We start from the raw sequence: 17024 nt of genomic DNA on the forward strand, positions 1-17024 counted from the left end.
CCCCCCCCCCCCCCCCACAAAAAAAAACCCCACCAAAGCATGTGCGATGGTCCAAAAAACCACACACATGCATGTTCTCTTGGCAGAGGACGTGTGTGTCTAATCACAAACGTGTGTAAGTCGGACCCCCGCCCCACCTGGTACAATCAAGAGATGCAGCACACCGGATAGCTGAGTTAGCAAGGAACCTATACTTGGTCCACAGGCTAATGCAATACCTGTATGAACAATAACAAAAACAAAAGCAGCCAACTTTGCTTATGAATTATACAGATGAAGGGGAAGCAACGTCCAAGAGGAGAACAAGTCTAAATTGCCGCGAATTACAGCTTCAGTACACAGTTATAATGCTTGTCTAACAACCACAAGTCTTAAACTGCCGAGGACGCCCAGCTAGGTCTACAACACAAGAAGCAAATAACACCACAACGGTAGGTAGGGATAACCAGTTGGCGAAGTCAAATTACAAGAAAGTAAATACTAGTTCACAAGAAAAAACTGCTCAAACAACACATATGAAACAGGTAATGAACCAAGCCAGACCAGCTTCCAGCAAGCAGAATGGCATAATAGAGTGATCACTGGTATAACACTGCAATCTTGATCTGATCGGTTTCTGAGCGGCTCCTGTTCACTTTCTTTAGTTGCTCCGCTGCACGGACCAATGCACAGTTTCCTTTCTTACCTTCGATTACCACCTCTTTAAGACTTGCCAAATGCTTCATGCCTTTGACTCTCTTGGTTTTTCTTCGTAGAAATCTCACGTGGAGTTTCTCGAGCTTTGTCATTGAACTTCTCTGAAATATGAGAACTCCCATACCTTCCAGATCGAAGTTCAAGTACATGTCCTTCAGGGCCGGAAAGCGGGCAGCTTTTGCAACCAGTGCTCTTTCCGTGTAGACGTACGCCTCCAAGTGCAAGTACTTCAGCTTGGGCAGCTCACATATTGGGTCGAAAAGTTGGTCACCACTAAAGTATGTCCAAGCAATGGAAAGCTCAACGAGATCATTCAGTGACCCGACCCAATCAGGCAATTTGTCAATGTGGGAGCCGATGCTAAGATACTGGAGGAACCGTGGCGGCGGCTTGACATCATGTAAAAAGTTCAATGATTCCTCTTGTTGACCACGGTTACTAACGTTGAGCCACCTGAGGGAATATAACTTGCTCAGGGATTCAGCAAGCTTTTGCTTAGCATCCTGATTAGGGGGATCGCTGACGACGGCCATACGTAACTCTCTCAACTGTTGTAGTTGACCGAGCTGTTTGGCAGCATCAGAATCACAACCAAAAACTATTTCATTCACCGTCCGTAGTGCCTTCATCCTACACAGGCCCCTGCGGGCAATCCAACACTTCGTGGAAATGTTACCCTTGTTGTTGATTAGCAGGTGTTCCAATTTTTGTAGCATTGACACAGTCTCCGGTAGATCTTCAAGGTACGTCTGACGTACATCAAGTGTCTCCAGATTCGCTAGCTCACCGACTTCTGGAGGCATCTTATTGATACTTGTACCTTTCAAGCTCAGAAACCTTAGTAAGTACATCCGGCAAACTTGTTTCAAATGCTTGTTTTCTATGCCCGTGCAGTCTTCCAGGTCAAGTACCCTAAGCAGGGTAAACTCGCCCAGCCGATCAAGCAACTTCGTGTGATCTTCGTGCCGAAACATGCTCAGTGATCGGACACGATCCATCTGTTGGGGAACGTAGTAATTTCAAAAAAATTCCTACGCACACGCAAGATCATGGTAATGCATAGCAACGAGATGGAAGAGTGTTGTCTACGTACCCTCGTAGACCGAAGCGGAAGCGTTGACACAACGTAGAGGAAGTAGTTGTATGTCTTCCCGATCCGACCGATCCAAGCACCGAACGGACGGCACCTCCGAGTTCTGCACACGTTCAGCTCGATGACGCTCCCCGGGATCCGATCCAGCAAAGCTTCGGGGAGGAGTTCCGTCAGCACGACGGCGTGGTGACGATCTTGATGTTCTACTGTCGCAGGGCTTCGCCTAAGCACCGCTACAATATGACCGAGGTGTAATATCGTGGAAGGGGGCACCGCACACGGCTAAGGAACGATCACGAAGATCAACTTGTGTGTCTATGGGGTGCCCCCTGCCCCCGTATATAAAGGAGTGGAGGAGGGGAGGGCCGGCCCTCTCTATGGCGCACCCTAGGGAGTCCTACTCCCACCGGGAGTAGGATTCCCCCTTTCCTAGTCCAACTAGGATTCCTTCCATGTAGTAGGAGTAGGAGACAAGGAAGGGGAAGGGAGAAGGGAAGGAAGAAGGGGGCGCAGCCCCTCCCCCTAGTCCAATTCGGACTAGGCCTTGGGGGGGCGCGCGGCCTGCCCTAGGCAGCCCCTCTCTCTTTCCCGTATGGCCAATAAGGCCCAATACTTCTCCCCCGTATTCCCGTAACTCCCCGGTACTCCGAAAAATACCCGAATCACTCGGACCCTTTCCGATGTCCGAATATAGTCGTCCAATATATCGATTTTTACGTCTCGACCATTTCGAGACTCCTCATCATGTCCCCGATCCCATCCGGGACTCCGAACTCCTTCGGTACATCAAAACTCATAAACTCATAATATAACTGTCATCGAAACCTTAAGCGTGCGGACCCTGCGGTTCGAGAACAATGTAGACATGACCGAGACACGTCTCCGGTCAATAACCAATAGCGGGACCTAGATGCCCATATTGGCTCCTACATATTCTACGAAGATCTTTATCGGTCAGACCGCATAACAACATACGTTGTTCCCTTTGTCATCGGTATGTTACTTGCCCGAGATTCGATCGTCGGTATCCAATACCTAGTTCAATCTCGTTACCGGCAAGTCTCTTTACTCGTTCCGTAATACATCATCTCGCAACTAACTCATTAGTTGCAATGCTTGCAAGGCTTATGTGATGTGCCATTACCGAGAGGGCCCAGAGATACCTCTCCGACAATCGGAGTGACAAATCCTAATCTCGAAATACGCCAACCCAACATGTACCTTTGGAGACACATGTAGAGCTCCTTTATAATCACCCAGTTACGTTGTGACGTTTGGTAGCACACAAAGTGTTCCTCCGGCAAACGGGAGTTGCATAATCTCATAGTCATAGGAAGATGTATAAGTCATGAAGAAAGCAATAGCAACATACTAAACGATCGGGTGCTAAGCTAATGGAATGGGTCATGTCAATCAGATCATTCAACTAATGATGTGATCCCGTTAATCAAATAACAACTCTTTGTCCATGGTTAGGAAACATAACCATCTTTAATTAACGAGCTAGACAAGTAGAGGCATACTAGTGACACTCTGTTTGTCTATGTATTCACACATGTATTATGTTTCTGGTTAATACAATTCTAGCATGAATAATAAACATTTATCATGAAATAAGGAAATAAATAATAACTTTATTATTGCCTCTAGGGCATATTTCCTTCAGTCTCCCACTTGCACTAGAGTTAACAATCTAGTTCACATCGCTATGTGATTAACACCAATAGTTCACATCTTTATGTGATTGGTTCACATCTCCATGTGATTAACACCCAAAGGGTTTACTAGATTCAATAATCTAGTTCACATCGCTATGTGATTAACACCCAAAGAGTGATCATGTTTTGCTTGTGAGAGAAATTTAGTCAACGGGCCTGCCAAATTCAGATCCGTATGTATTTTGCAAAATTCTATGTCTACAATGCTCTGCACGGAGCTACTCTAGCTAATTGCTCCCACTTTCAATATGTATCCAGATTGAGACTTAGAATCATCTGGATCAGTGTCAAAAATTTGCATCGACTTAACCCTTTACGAAGAACCTTTTTGTCACGTCCATAATCAAGAAACATATCCTTATTTCACTAAGGATAATTCTGACCGCTGTCCAGTGATATACTCCTAGATCACTATTATACTCCCTTACCAAATCAGTGCAGGGTATACAATAGATCCGGTACACAGCATGACATACTTTATAGAACCTATGGCCAAGGCATAGGGAATGACTTTCATTCTCTTTCTATCTTCTGCCGTGGTCGGGCTTTGAGTCTTACTCAACTTCACACCTTGTAATACAGGCAAGAACACTTTCTTTGACTGCTCCATTTTGAACTACTTCAAAATCTTGTCAAGGTATGTACTCATTGAAAAAACTTATCAAGCGTCTTGATCTATCTCTATAGATCTTGAAGCTCAATATGTAAGCAGCTTCACCGAAGTCTTTCTTTGAAAAACTCCTTTCAAACACTCCTTTATGCTTTTACAGAATAATTCTACATTATTTCCGATCAACAATATGTCATTCACATATACTTATCAGAAATGCTGTAGTGCTCCCACTCACTTTTTTGTAAATACAGGCTTCACCGCAAGTCTGTATAAAACTATATGCTTTGATCAACTCATCAAAGCGTATATTCCAACTCCAAGATGCTTGCACCAGTCCACAGATGGATCACTGGAGCTTGCACATTTTGTTAGCACCTTTCGGATTGACAAAACCTTCTGGTTGTATCATATACAACTCTTCTTTAATAAATCCATTAAGGAATGCAGTTTTGTTTATCCATTTGCCAGATTCCATAAAATGCGGCAATTACTAACATGATTCGGACAGACTCAAGCATAGATACGAGTGAGAAACTCTCATCGTAGTCAACACCTTGAACTTGTCGAAAACCTTTTGCGACAATTCTAGCTTTGTAGATAGTAACACTACTATCAGTGTCCGTCTTCCTCTTGAAGATCCATTTATTCTCAATTGCTTGCTGATCATCGGGCAAGTCAACCAAAGTCCAAACTTTGTTCTCATACATGGATCATATCTCAGATTTCATGGCCCCAAACCATTTCACGGAATCTGGGCTCATCATCGCTTCCTCATAGTTCGCAAGTTCGTCATGGTCTAGTAACATGACTTCCAGAACAGGATTACCGTACCACTCTGGTGCGGATCTCACTCTGGTTTACCTACGAGATTCGGTAATAACTTGATCTGAAGTTACATGATCATCACCATTAGCTTCCTCACTAATTGGTGTAGTAGTCACAAGAACAGATTTTTGTGATGAACTACTTTCCAATAAGGGAGAAGGTACAATTACCTTATCAAGTTTTCTACTTTCCTCCCACTCACTTCTTTCGAGAGAAACTCCTTCTCTGGAAAGGATCCATTCTTAGCAACGAATGTCTTGCCTTCGAATCTGTGATAGAAGGTGTACCCAACAGTTTCCTTTGGGTATCCTATGAAGACGCACTTCTCCGATTTGGGTTTGAGCTTATCAGGATGAAACCTTTTTATATAAGCATCACAATCCCAAACTTTAAGAAACGACAACTTTGGTTTCTTGCCAAACCACAGTTCAGATTGTGTCGCCTCAATGGACTTAGATGGTGCCCTTTTTAACGTGAATGCAGCTGTCTTTAATGCATAACCCCAAAAACGATAGTGGTAGATCGGTAAGAGACATCATAGATTGTACTATATCCAATAAAGTACGGTTATGATGTTCGGACGCACCATTATGCTGTGGTGTTCCAGGTGGCATGAGTTTGTGAAACTATTCCACATTGTTTTAATTGAAGACCAAACTCGCAACTCAAATATTTGTCTCCACGATCAGATCGTAGAAACTTTATTTTCTTGTCACGATAATTTTCCACTTCATTCTGAATTTTTTTGAACTTTTCAAATGTTTCAGACTTATGTTTGATCAAGTAGATATACCCATATCTGCTCAAATCATCTGTGAAGGTCAGAAAATAATGATACCTGCTGCAAATCTTAATATTCATCGGACCACATACATCAATATGTATGATTTCCAACAAATCTGTTGCTTGCTTCATTGTTCAGGAGAACGGCGTTTTAGTCATCTTGCCCATAAGGCATGGTTCGCAAGCATCAAGTGATTCATAATCAAGTGATTCCAAAAGCCCATCAGCATGGAGTTTCTTCATGCGCTTTACACCAATATGACTTAAACGGCAGTGCCATAAATAAGTTGCACTATCATTATTATCTTTGCATCTTTTGGTTTCAATATTATGAATATGTGTATCACTACGATCGAGATCCAACGAACTTGTTTCATTGGGTGTATGACCATCGAAGGTTTTATTCATGTAAACAGAACAACAATTATTCTCTAACTTTAATGAATAACCGTATTGCAATAAATATGATCAAATCATATTCTTGCTCAACGCAAAAACCAAATAACACTTATTTAGGTTCAACACTAATCCTGAAAGTATAGGGGAGTGTGCGATGATGATCATATCAATCTTGGAACTACTTCCAACGCACATCGTCACTTCACCCTTAACTAGTCTCTGTTTATTCTGCAACTCCTGTTTCGAGTTACTACTCTTAGCAACTGAACCAGTATCAAATATCGAGGGGTTGCTATAAACACTAGTAAAGCACACATCAATAACATGTATATCCAATATACCTTTGTTCACTTTGCCATCCTTCTTATCCGCCAAATACTTGTGGTAGTTCCGCTTCCAGTGACCAGTCCCTTTGCAGCAGAAGCACTTAGTCTCAGGCTTAGGATCAGACTTGGGCTTCTTCACTTGAGCAGCAACTTGCTTGCCGTTCTTCTTGAAGTTCTCCTTCTTCCCTTTTCCCTTTTCTTGAAACTAGTGGTCTTGTCAACCATCAACACTTGATGTTTTTCTTGATTTCTACCTTCGTTGATTTCAGCATCACGAAGAGCTTGGGAGTTGTTTCCGTTATCCCTTGCATATTATAGTTCATCACGAAGTTCTACTAACTTGGTGATGATGACTAGAGAATTATGTCAATCACTATCTTATCTGGAAGATTAACTCCCACTTGATTCAAGCGATTGTAGTACCCAGACAATCTGAGCACATGCTCACTAGTTGAGCGATTCTCCTCCATCTTTTAGCTATAGAACTTGTTGGAGACTTCATATCTCTCAACTCGGGTATTTGCTTGAAATATTAACTTCAAGTTCTGGAACATCTCATATGGTCCATGACGTTCAAAACGTCTTTAAAGTCCCGATTCTAAGCCATTAAGCATGGTGCACTAAACTATCAAGTAGTCATCATATTGAGCTAGCCAAACGTTCATAACGTCTGCATCTGCTCCTGCAATAGGTCTGTCACCTAGCGGTGCATCAAGGACATAATTCTTCTGTGCAGCAATGAGGATAAACCTCAGATCACGGATCCAATACGCATCATTGCTACTAACATCTTTCAACACAATTTTCTCTAGGAATATAAAATAAACACAGGGAAGCAACAACACGAGCTATTGATCTACAACATAATTTGCAAAATACTACCAGGACTAAGTTCATGATAAATTTAAGTTCAATTTAATCATATTACTTAAGAACTCCCACTTAGATAGACATCCCTCTAATCCTCTAAGTGATCACGTGATCCAAATCAACTAAACCATGTCCGATCATCACGTGAGATGGAGTAGTTTCATTGGTGAACATCACTATGTTGATCATATCTACTATATGATTCATGCTCGACCTTTCGGTCTCCGTGTTCCGAGGCCATATCTGCATATGCTAGGCTCGTCAAGTTTAACCTGAGTATTCTGCGTGTGCAAAACTGGCTTGCACCCGTTGTAGATGGACGTAGAGCTTATCACACCCGATCATCACGTGGTGTCTGGGCACGACGAACTTTGGCAACGGTGCATACTCAGGGAGAACACTTTTATCTTGAAATTTAGTGAGGAATCATCTTATAATGCTACCGTCAATCAAAGCAAGATAAGATGCATAAAAGATAAACATCACATGCAATCAAAATATGTGACATGATATGGCCATCATCATCTTGTGCCTTTGATCTCCATCTCCAAAGCATCGTCATGATTTCCATCGTCACCGGCATGACACCATGATCTCCATCATCTTGATCTATATCAATATGTCGTCACATAGTCGTCTCGCCAACTATTGCTCTTGCAACTATTGCTATCGCATAGCGATAAAGTAAAGCAATTATTTGGGCTTGCATCTTATGCAATAAAGAGATAACCATAAGGCTTTTGCCAGTGGCCGATAACTTCAACAAAACATGATCATCTCATACAACAACTTATATCTCATCACGTTTTGACCATATCACATCACAACATGCCCTGCAAAAACAAGTTAGACGTCCTCTACTTTATTGTTGCAAGTTTTACGTGGCTGCTACGGGCTTAAGCAAGAACCAATCTTACCTACGCATCAAAACCACAACGATAGTTTGTCAAGTTGGTGCTGTTTTAACCTTCGCAAGGACCGGGCGTAGCCACACTCGGTTCAACTAAAGTTGGAGAAACTGACACCCGCCAGCCACCTGTGTGCAAAGCACGGCGGTAGAACCAGTCTCGCGTAAGCGTACGCGTAATGTCGGTCCGGGCCGCTTCATCCAACAATACCGCCGAACCAAAGTATGACATGCTGGTAAGCAGTATGACTTATATCGCCCACAACTCACTTGTGTTCTACTCGTGCATATAACATCAAACCATAAAAACCTAGGCTCGGATGCCACTGTTGGGGAACGTAGTAATTTCAAAAAAATTCCTGCGCACACGCAAGATCATGGTGATGCATAGCAACGAGATGGGAGAGTGTTGTCTACGTACCCTCGTAGACCGAAGCGGAAGCGTTGACACAACGTAGAGGAAGTAGTCGTACGTATTCCTGATCCGACCGATCCAAGCACCGAACGGACGGCACCTCCGAGTTCTGCACACGTTCAGCTCGATGACGCTCCCCGGGCTCCGATCCAGCAAAGTTTCGGGGAGGAGTTCCGTCAGCACGACGGGGTGGTGACGATCTTGATGTTCTACTGTCGCAGGGCTTCGCCTAAGCACCGCTACAATATGACCGAGGTGTAATATCGTGGAAGGGGGCACCGCACACGGCTAAGGAACGATCACGAAGATCAACTTGTGTGTCTATGGGGTGCCCCCTGCCCCCGTATATAAAGGAGTGGAGGAGGGGAGGGCCGGCCCTCTCTATGGCGCACCCTAGGGAGTCCTACTCCCACCGGGAGTAGGATTCCCCCTTTCCTAGTCCAACTAGGATTCCTTCCATGTAGTAGGAGTAGGAGACAAGGAAGGGGAAGGGAGAAGGGAAGGAAGAAGGGGGCGCAGCCCCTCCCCCTAGTCCAATTCGGACTAGGCCTTGGGGGGGCGCGCGGCCTACCCTAGGAAGCCCCTCTCTCTTTCCCGTATGGCCCAATAAGGCCCAATACTTCTCCCGGCGAATTCCCGTAACTCTCCGGTACTCCGAAAAATACCCGAATCACTCGAAACCTTTCCGAAGTCCGAATATAGTCGTCCAATATATCGATCTTTACGTCTCGACCATTTCGAGACTCCTCGTCATGTCCCCGATCTCATCCGGGACTCCGAACTCCTTCGGTACATCAAAACTCATAAACTCATAATATAACTGTCATCGAAACCTTAAGCGTGCGGACCCTACAGATTCGAGAACAATGTAGACATGACTGAGACATGTCTCCGGTCAATAACCAATAGCGGAACCTGGATGCTCATATTGGCTCCTACATATTCTACGAAGATCTTTATCGGTCAGACCGCATAACAACATACGTTGTTCCCTTTGTCATCGGTATGTTACTTGCCCGAGATTCGATCGTCGGTATCCAATACCTAGTTCAATCTCGTTACCGGCAAGTCTCTTTACTCGTTCCGTAATACATCATCTCGCAACTAACTCATTAGTTGCAATGCTTGCAAGGCTTAAGTGATGTGCATTACCGAGAGGGCCCAGAGATACCTCTCCGACAATCGGAGTGACAAATCCTAATCTCGAAATACGCCAACCCAACATGTACCTTTGGAGACACCTGTAGAGCACCTTTATAATCACCCAGTTACGTTGTGACGTTTGGTAGCACACAAAGTGTTCCTCCGGCAAACGGGAGTTGCATAATCTCATAGTCATAGGAAGATGTATAAGTCATGAAGAAAGCAATAGCAACATACTAAACGATCGGGTGCTAAGCTAATGGAATGGGTCATGTCAATCAGATCATTCAACTAATGATGTGATCCCGTTAATCAAATAACAACTCTTTGTCCATGGTTAGGAAACATAACCATCTTTAATTAACGAGCTAGACAAGTAGAGGCATACTAGTGACACTCTGTTTGTCTATGTATTCATACATGTATTATGTTTCCGGTTAATACAATTCTAGCATGAATAATAAACATTTATCATGAAATAAGGAAATAAATAATAACTTTATTATTGCCTCTAGGTCATATTTCCTTTCACCATCTTCATCTCCTCGACGCCATTCATCCGGCTATCCCACGCTGCAGTTGTGTTCCATGGAGAATCCTCGGCCTCTTCTCCGCCATGGATGGATAGGCGGCGAATCCTATCATACGGCATCCCTTCATGCAGACCACCTACCAGGCGAACAAAGTTACACTCCAAGGATTTGGACACCAGGACCTCGAGCATCATGTCGTGTACCCGGCACATCTCCACCCTCCCATCATAGATGGTAACTACTTCACCGGACCGATCAATCATGCTTCTACTCACCAACTCCTTGTAGTAAGCTTCTGCAACCTCCATCAAGGTCAAACCCTGGACCTCAGCAACCAATCCTTCAGCGACCCATCTTTTTAGGAGACGATCCTTTGAAATGGCATAATCCTCTGGGAAAATACTGAGGTACATCATGCAAACCTTGAGGTAATGATGTAGGTGGTTATAGCTGAGAGTAACTATGTCTCTCATCCCTTTAAGGGTATGGTGGCTTTCCATGTGAGACCCAATCGATTTGCGAATTCTTTCCCACATATCTTTGCTCTCGGACTGTTTATGGCTTGCCAAGAGGCCGGCAATGCTAATAATGGCCATTGGCAGCCCACCGCATTTTTTCAAAATTTTGTGCATTTCAGTTTCCAGGCCCTTGGGGCAAGAGGCATCCTTGGGACCAAATACTCTGCTGAGGAACAACTTCTTAGAGTCCTCCAAATTGAGGGGCTCCATCAAATAAATGCAGTCTTCATCAACACTACTAACTTCACTACATGATGTGGCCACGGTCTCTAACCGGGTGGTCACAATGATTCTGCTTCCCTTGTTGTTCTCTGGCAACTTGGATTTGATTGCATCCCATGTTGGTATTGTCCATACATCATCGACCACAATGAGGTACCTAGGTTTGCAAACAGAATTCCTTATTAATTAGGATGCGTGAAAAGCAATACCTACCTTCATTATGAATATATCTTGCTTAATGACAGAAACATGGTAGCTTAAGGGCATCTACAGAGATGCGATATTGGCTAATTCTTTGTTTTCGAGACATAAGATAATGGGTGTTAAAACATTTTTGTTTTCTACCATAGTAATTACACAGCTGCATAAAATTATTAAGTATACCTTTAGTTCCCCTTAGTTGCCAAAATACCTAATATAAGCTGCTCCTTTTTCTGAACTAGTACAGCGAGTACAACCACTTGTATTTAGCACTTATTAATTAGACTACATAATTTCATAATACCAAAGTGCACCATATTACAATGATACTTCATCCAGCACCAACACCTTGTTGTCTCTTCTATATTTTAGATGAATTGAGATGGAGAACAAATGATGCATATTTTTTTGGATAGGTCAAAGATAAAACTTTAGTCATAGGAGGATCTTTGGAAGTGAATAATGATTTTTCTTTCCATTGAGAATGTATTTTTTTTCGTGTGATTGCCAAGCTGAAAGCCAAAACTCATTTTAAAATATAGGAAGGAGAACTATTTAGAAATATAAAATATAAAATATGCTTTCTACACTCCAAAAGCATCATCTAAAATCGTTTATAAATGAAACAAATACAGTGCTATACTAAATCCCAAATTCTTTGTACAATTTTCACTTTTCTATATTTTTTTAGGAGAAATAATCTCAAGTCACTACTAATCCATGCATGTATTTTGGTCCTTCACCAAGTCCACCAAACAGAACATATTTCTATTGTACACAAGGGGGATGTCGGTGAGTAAGGATACCTAGTCCAGGAGGGTACCCTATGGGAGTCCGTGGACCGAATCACCTGAAAGAGTTTCTAAGAACTCTCGAGTCACTCACCCGATGTGCTCGAGTAGGCACTCTAAGAGGATAAGGACGGGTATGCCATGTCGGGATCTGGTTATTATAGGATATATGTTCTCCATATTAATACGGGGATCAGTTGCTCATACCGTATCCCCCGGAGATAGCTACCACAACTAGCATCCATCTACCTATATGAGAAACATATGGACCTCCGCCATGAGATCATCAACTTCAGAGGCAACCTACATTTAAGCTGGGTCTTCGTAAATTAGATCTACACCATTGTAATGTACTCATTGGTCTATAAACCCCGGTAGGGAGGACGTAGGTCTAGAAACCACCGAGTGGCCTGAATTTGGGTAAACCCACCACATCACTTTTATCACCATTGAGATTCCTTCGAGCACCACACAACCCTCTACTATCTTCCATGGTTCGGAGTTGATCATGGGATTGGTGGTGTATTAATCATCGATGTTTCACGATCACCGTGGTGCTTGAGCTTATAGCATCAATGACAATGACTATGACTTCCCCGATGCTTCCCTCCATCATCTTCCTCGAGCAGGGCTTCTAATTCGACTTGAACCCTGCTGCAGAAAACGACATGCAACATCTCGCCGAGGGCTTTGCCATCCTTGATTTGTGGAAGAGTATTAACCTTGGATCCCCTATTGAGCTCTTATATGGCCCAAATGAACCTTTCGTCGGCAAGACCTTTGTACCAAAAAGGGTCAAATCTGGGAAGAAGGGGGAGACCGACAAGAAGAAGAACTTCAGGCGGTGGTTGCGCCACCAAGGGTGATCTGGGTGAGTTTTTCAATCAGCTTGATCTGAAGGATGAAGCCTTCGACGATGTTGTGATGGCAATGATCCAGCCTTGAAGGAGAGTGCGAGATGGCTTGCCCTATCTAGGGTTCATATAGATAAAAAAAACAGTCAAGGTACTTTCTACAAGGACATGCGTGCAACGTGGAATCCGGTGTAGGAAATTTGCTTCCGCCCCGTCGGTCCTAACCTATTCGTTGTCCAGGTAGCCTGCCCTGGCGATTGGTAAAGGATGCTGCTGCAGGGGTCTTAGTTATTCAGGAGCTGGTCAGTGTTGTTAAGTCCATATGATGACTTTAGTACTGTGGAAGATGTGAACATAGTGCATATGCCAGTTTGGCTATAATTCCAGCGGCTCCCGGATGGTTTTTCAAAAAGGAACTTGCCAAAAAAACTTCTGAGAAACGCAAGGCAAATTCTAGAGATGCAGTTGAATGCCAATTCATGTGGAGATTATGTTTGTGTTTGTCATGATGTGCGGCAACCTAACAAAGTGGGTCAGTATAGTCCGTGGTAAAGAGCGATAAATGTTCTTTAGTAGATATGAGAAATTGGCTCGATTCTGTAAAGTGTGTGTTCTGATTGTCCAAGACTACAAAGACTGGTGCAGGTGTTCATGAGGACAAGGATCTCAAGTATGGTGACTGGTTATAGGTTGAACCTCCAAACAAAGCTAGAACTGATGGTGGTTCCTCCTCGGAGAGCCATGGAAATCCGGATACTTAACGGAGGTGCATATGTGAGTAAGATTCGGGGTGCAAATAATGAAGTGGTGGATCATGTGACAACTCATACATCGCGTAGTCCAAGGAAAATTAATGTGACAGATTATAGAGTGAAGACTGAATAAATCATCTCATATCCAAGGTATAAATCTAGATTGGGTGTGAAATGTTTCACTAAAAAAGGGTATCGACGTTGATGAAATATCTTCTCCATTGTTCAAGATGTCTTCAATCTGAATTGTGTTTCGGATGGCTGGTACCATGGACATGGAAATTGAGCAAGTTCATGTGATGTCAACATTCTTACATGGTTACATGTGTGTGTGTGTCCATGGTTGCAGTCAAGGAGCACTTAGTTTGCAAATTGAAGAAGTGTTTGCATGACTTGAAGTAAACTCCTCGACAGTGGTATAAGAATTTTGGGTCTTTTATGACCGGGCTAGATTATCATAAAGCATAACCTAATCATTGTGTTTTTATGAAGAGGTACGTCGAGGGTGGTTTTATTACTCTCTTGCTATATGTTCATGAAATTTTGATTGTTGGAAATGACACAAAGATGATTGCTCTCCTTAAGAAGGGCACCGAGTAAATCATTTGATGTGAATGATTCGGGACCAGCTAAGCAAATATTTGGCATGAAGATCAAAGAAGTTGTTTCCGCTCTCACATGAAAGATACATTGAGAAAGTACTTGAAAGGTTCAATATGAAGGATGCAAAAGTTATGAACTCTCTGCTTGCAATGCATCACAAATTAACTGTTACAAAATGTCCTACAATCAAGAAGGAGAAATAATAAATGAATAAAATACCACACCAATTTATGGTGGGCACTTTAATGTACGCCATGATGTGCACTTGGTTTGATATTGCCTATGCAGTTGGAGTTGTTAGCCGGTTCATGGCAAAGCCATGTAAAGCTTATAGCAAAGCAATGAAGTGAATTCTTGGGTATCTCAAAGGAACTTCTATGTCATGTTTATGCTTTGGAAGCAGTGATCCTGCATTGCAAGGATTTACAGATGAAGATTATGCTAATGACATTGATTGTAGGAAGTCCACCTTTGGATACCCGATGACTTGTGTACAGGAGCATTGTCATGGCAATCAAGATTGCAGAAATGTGTTTCTATGTCAACCAGAAAATTAAGTATGTAGTTGCGGTTGATGGTTGCAAACAAGTGATATTGATGAAGAACTTCTTGCAAGAGCTTGATGTGAAGCAAGATAAGTATGTTCTATTTTACGACAGTCAAAGTGTTATTCACCTTGCCAAAAATTCAAGCAATCACTCTCGATCCAAATGCATTGGTGTGAGGTACTGTTGGATGTGAGATGTTGTGAACTCCAAGTTGCTACAACTTGAGAAGATCCATACCGACAAGAATGATTTTGATATCATGACCGTCGCATGGCAGTGCCCCCCTCATGAGTCAGAGGGGTAGAATGCTTGGCATATCCTACTGATGAGGGTTGTGGGGGTATGGCCATTTGAAGGTTTTAGGCAACTCAAAACTATGCAAGAGCCAACTAACCATTAAGGTTATTACCTAGTGTCATTTTGAATTTTATATGTGTGGGAAGGGGGGTGTCTAGCCTCCCCTCCAGCAGCCACCAAGCAGAGGTAGGTGTTTGAGTTTTAGCCTCCATTCAATAAGAGAAGAGAAAAGCAAGAGAGAATGGGAAGGAGAGAACAATTGAAGGAAGGATTTTTCCATCAAGCAAAGGGATCTAACCCCCAAGGGTCATGAAGTTCAGATCCACCACCTTGTCTCCTTCAAGTTGCGGTTCCACCAATCCCTAGCTCTTGTAACCCAAAATCCTGTTGTTGCTAACCATGATGTAGAGATCTTGATGTACGATTGCATCTAGTGCTACCTACAAAAGAACTTTTTATACCCACCATTTGATAATGCGGAAGAAGATTTGGGTCGCTTCGTCCATGGTTTTCCGTCCCAATTTGGGGGCTTTTCATGTTAAAAATCTGATGTCAATATGCTAATGTTAAGATAGGGGTGTTGCGAGAGCTATTTCCACAATATGTCTTGTTGGATATGCTTTCTTCCGTGGCGAGTAATGATCCTTAAATTATTACGTGAACTGATGCCAGGATTAAGTTGTTTCCTTTGTAGTTTTAGACCATAAATATTCGATAATTCTCAACAGGGATTCTCGATGCTGTGTAACAAATGAAAAACTCGGTAACATCTAGCTTTGTGTGGGCCATTCTGAGTTCGACTTGTCATTGATTACAATGGTTCTTCCAAAAAATCCAAAAATCAGAATGCATTTGATTCGGACTTCAATTCAATTTCATTCACCACCTCAATAATGGAAGTTTTTTAGTACCATAGTAAACATCGATTTCAACATAGATTTGAAGAAGGAATACAACGATTCTCTGGTAAACTATGAGCTCCTGATCCTCTTGGTAAACTACGAGCTCTTCCATATTAAACACGTGACTTCTGCGGCCATGTGGTCGACGAATGCTTGAGTGTCCTGGATGCAAGGTAATAAGGCCACATTCTTGAAGGATGAAGTGAGTGTGGCGACCATTTTTGTGGTGTGGCAATCGACATGTGGTCCAAGTACTCGAGGGTGGCGCGGAGGTGGGCGTGGCGACGGCTGATTTAGCCTTAAGGTGTGCCTCATCCTCGACCCACTCCGTGTGCTCCCACCCCTCTCTCAGAACTCTCTCTCAGCATGGCCCTCTTAGATCTCATCACGGAAGCTTCCACGAGGAGGTCGCGACTGTGACATGGTCGACGTGGGTGGCGGTGACGGGGGTTGAGGCGACACTTGGGGGGGGGGGGGGGGGGGGGGGGGGGGGGGGGTGCGTCTGGCAATTAGGGTGTGTAACAAAGAATTTTGCCTTGCATGAAACGAAACACTATGTATTTTTGAAGAGCTATTTTAGGGTAATTTAGGTAGAGAGAAAAATTAGCCGGCCTCCCAACCAAGCGAACCCGTTCGTTCTCTTCCCCTTTTTCGCTCCGCCGCATGCATGCAGGCACCCGCCGGCTAGGATTCCGACGGCCGCCTCGTCGCGTTTACACTGTCGACCGTGTTCGTCGACTGCAGCATGCACTCACGGCCCACATCATCTTCCTTGACGAGGCTTCCTCTCCCTCCCGCCATGCTGGTGGACCGAGCGCTCAGCGGTACGGCACAGTTGAACGAGTTCATGGACACTACCGTCGGACGCCGACTAGGAAAATTAGATGTAGCTAGTATTTCAGAAGCTACCAATCGACGGACTCCATCGATCAACCAAAATACAGCATCACCATCGACCAGGAGTTGAGTGATTAATCACCATACCAAAGCCAGAGAAGGTGGGAGACGTTGCAAT

At 43.4% G+C, this 17024-nt stretch overlaps 1 protein-coding gene across 1 annotated transcript; it reads right to left on the reverse strand.

Moving 5' to 3' along the window:
• Positions 1–578: 578 nt before the first annotated feature.
• Positions 579–11186, reverse strand: LOC125534514 (disease resistance protein Pik-2-like). The gene is made up of 3 exons (XM_048697720.1): positions 10321–11186; positions 1288–1694; positions 579–1182 (listed from the first exon to the last, which is right to left on the reverse strand). The coding sequence occupies exons 1-3, from the start codon at positions 11047–11049 to the stop codon at positions 579–581; spliced, it is 1740 nt and encodes a 579-aa protein (XP_048553677.1). The 5' UTR covers positions 11050–11186.
• Positions 11187–17024: the final 5838 nt, after the last annotated feature.

Source organism: Triticum urartu, chromosome 2 (assembly GCF_003073215.2).
Source record: "Triticum urartu cultivar G1812 chromosome 2, Tu2.1, whole genome shotgun sequence".
Taxonomy (NCBI): Eukaryota; Viridiplantae; Streptophyta; class Magnoliopsida; order Poales; family Poaceae; genus Triticum; species Triticum urartu.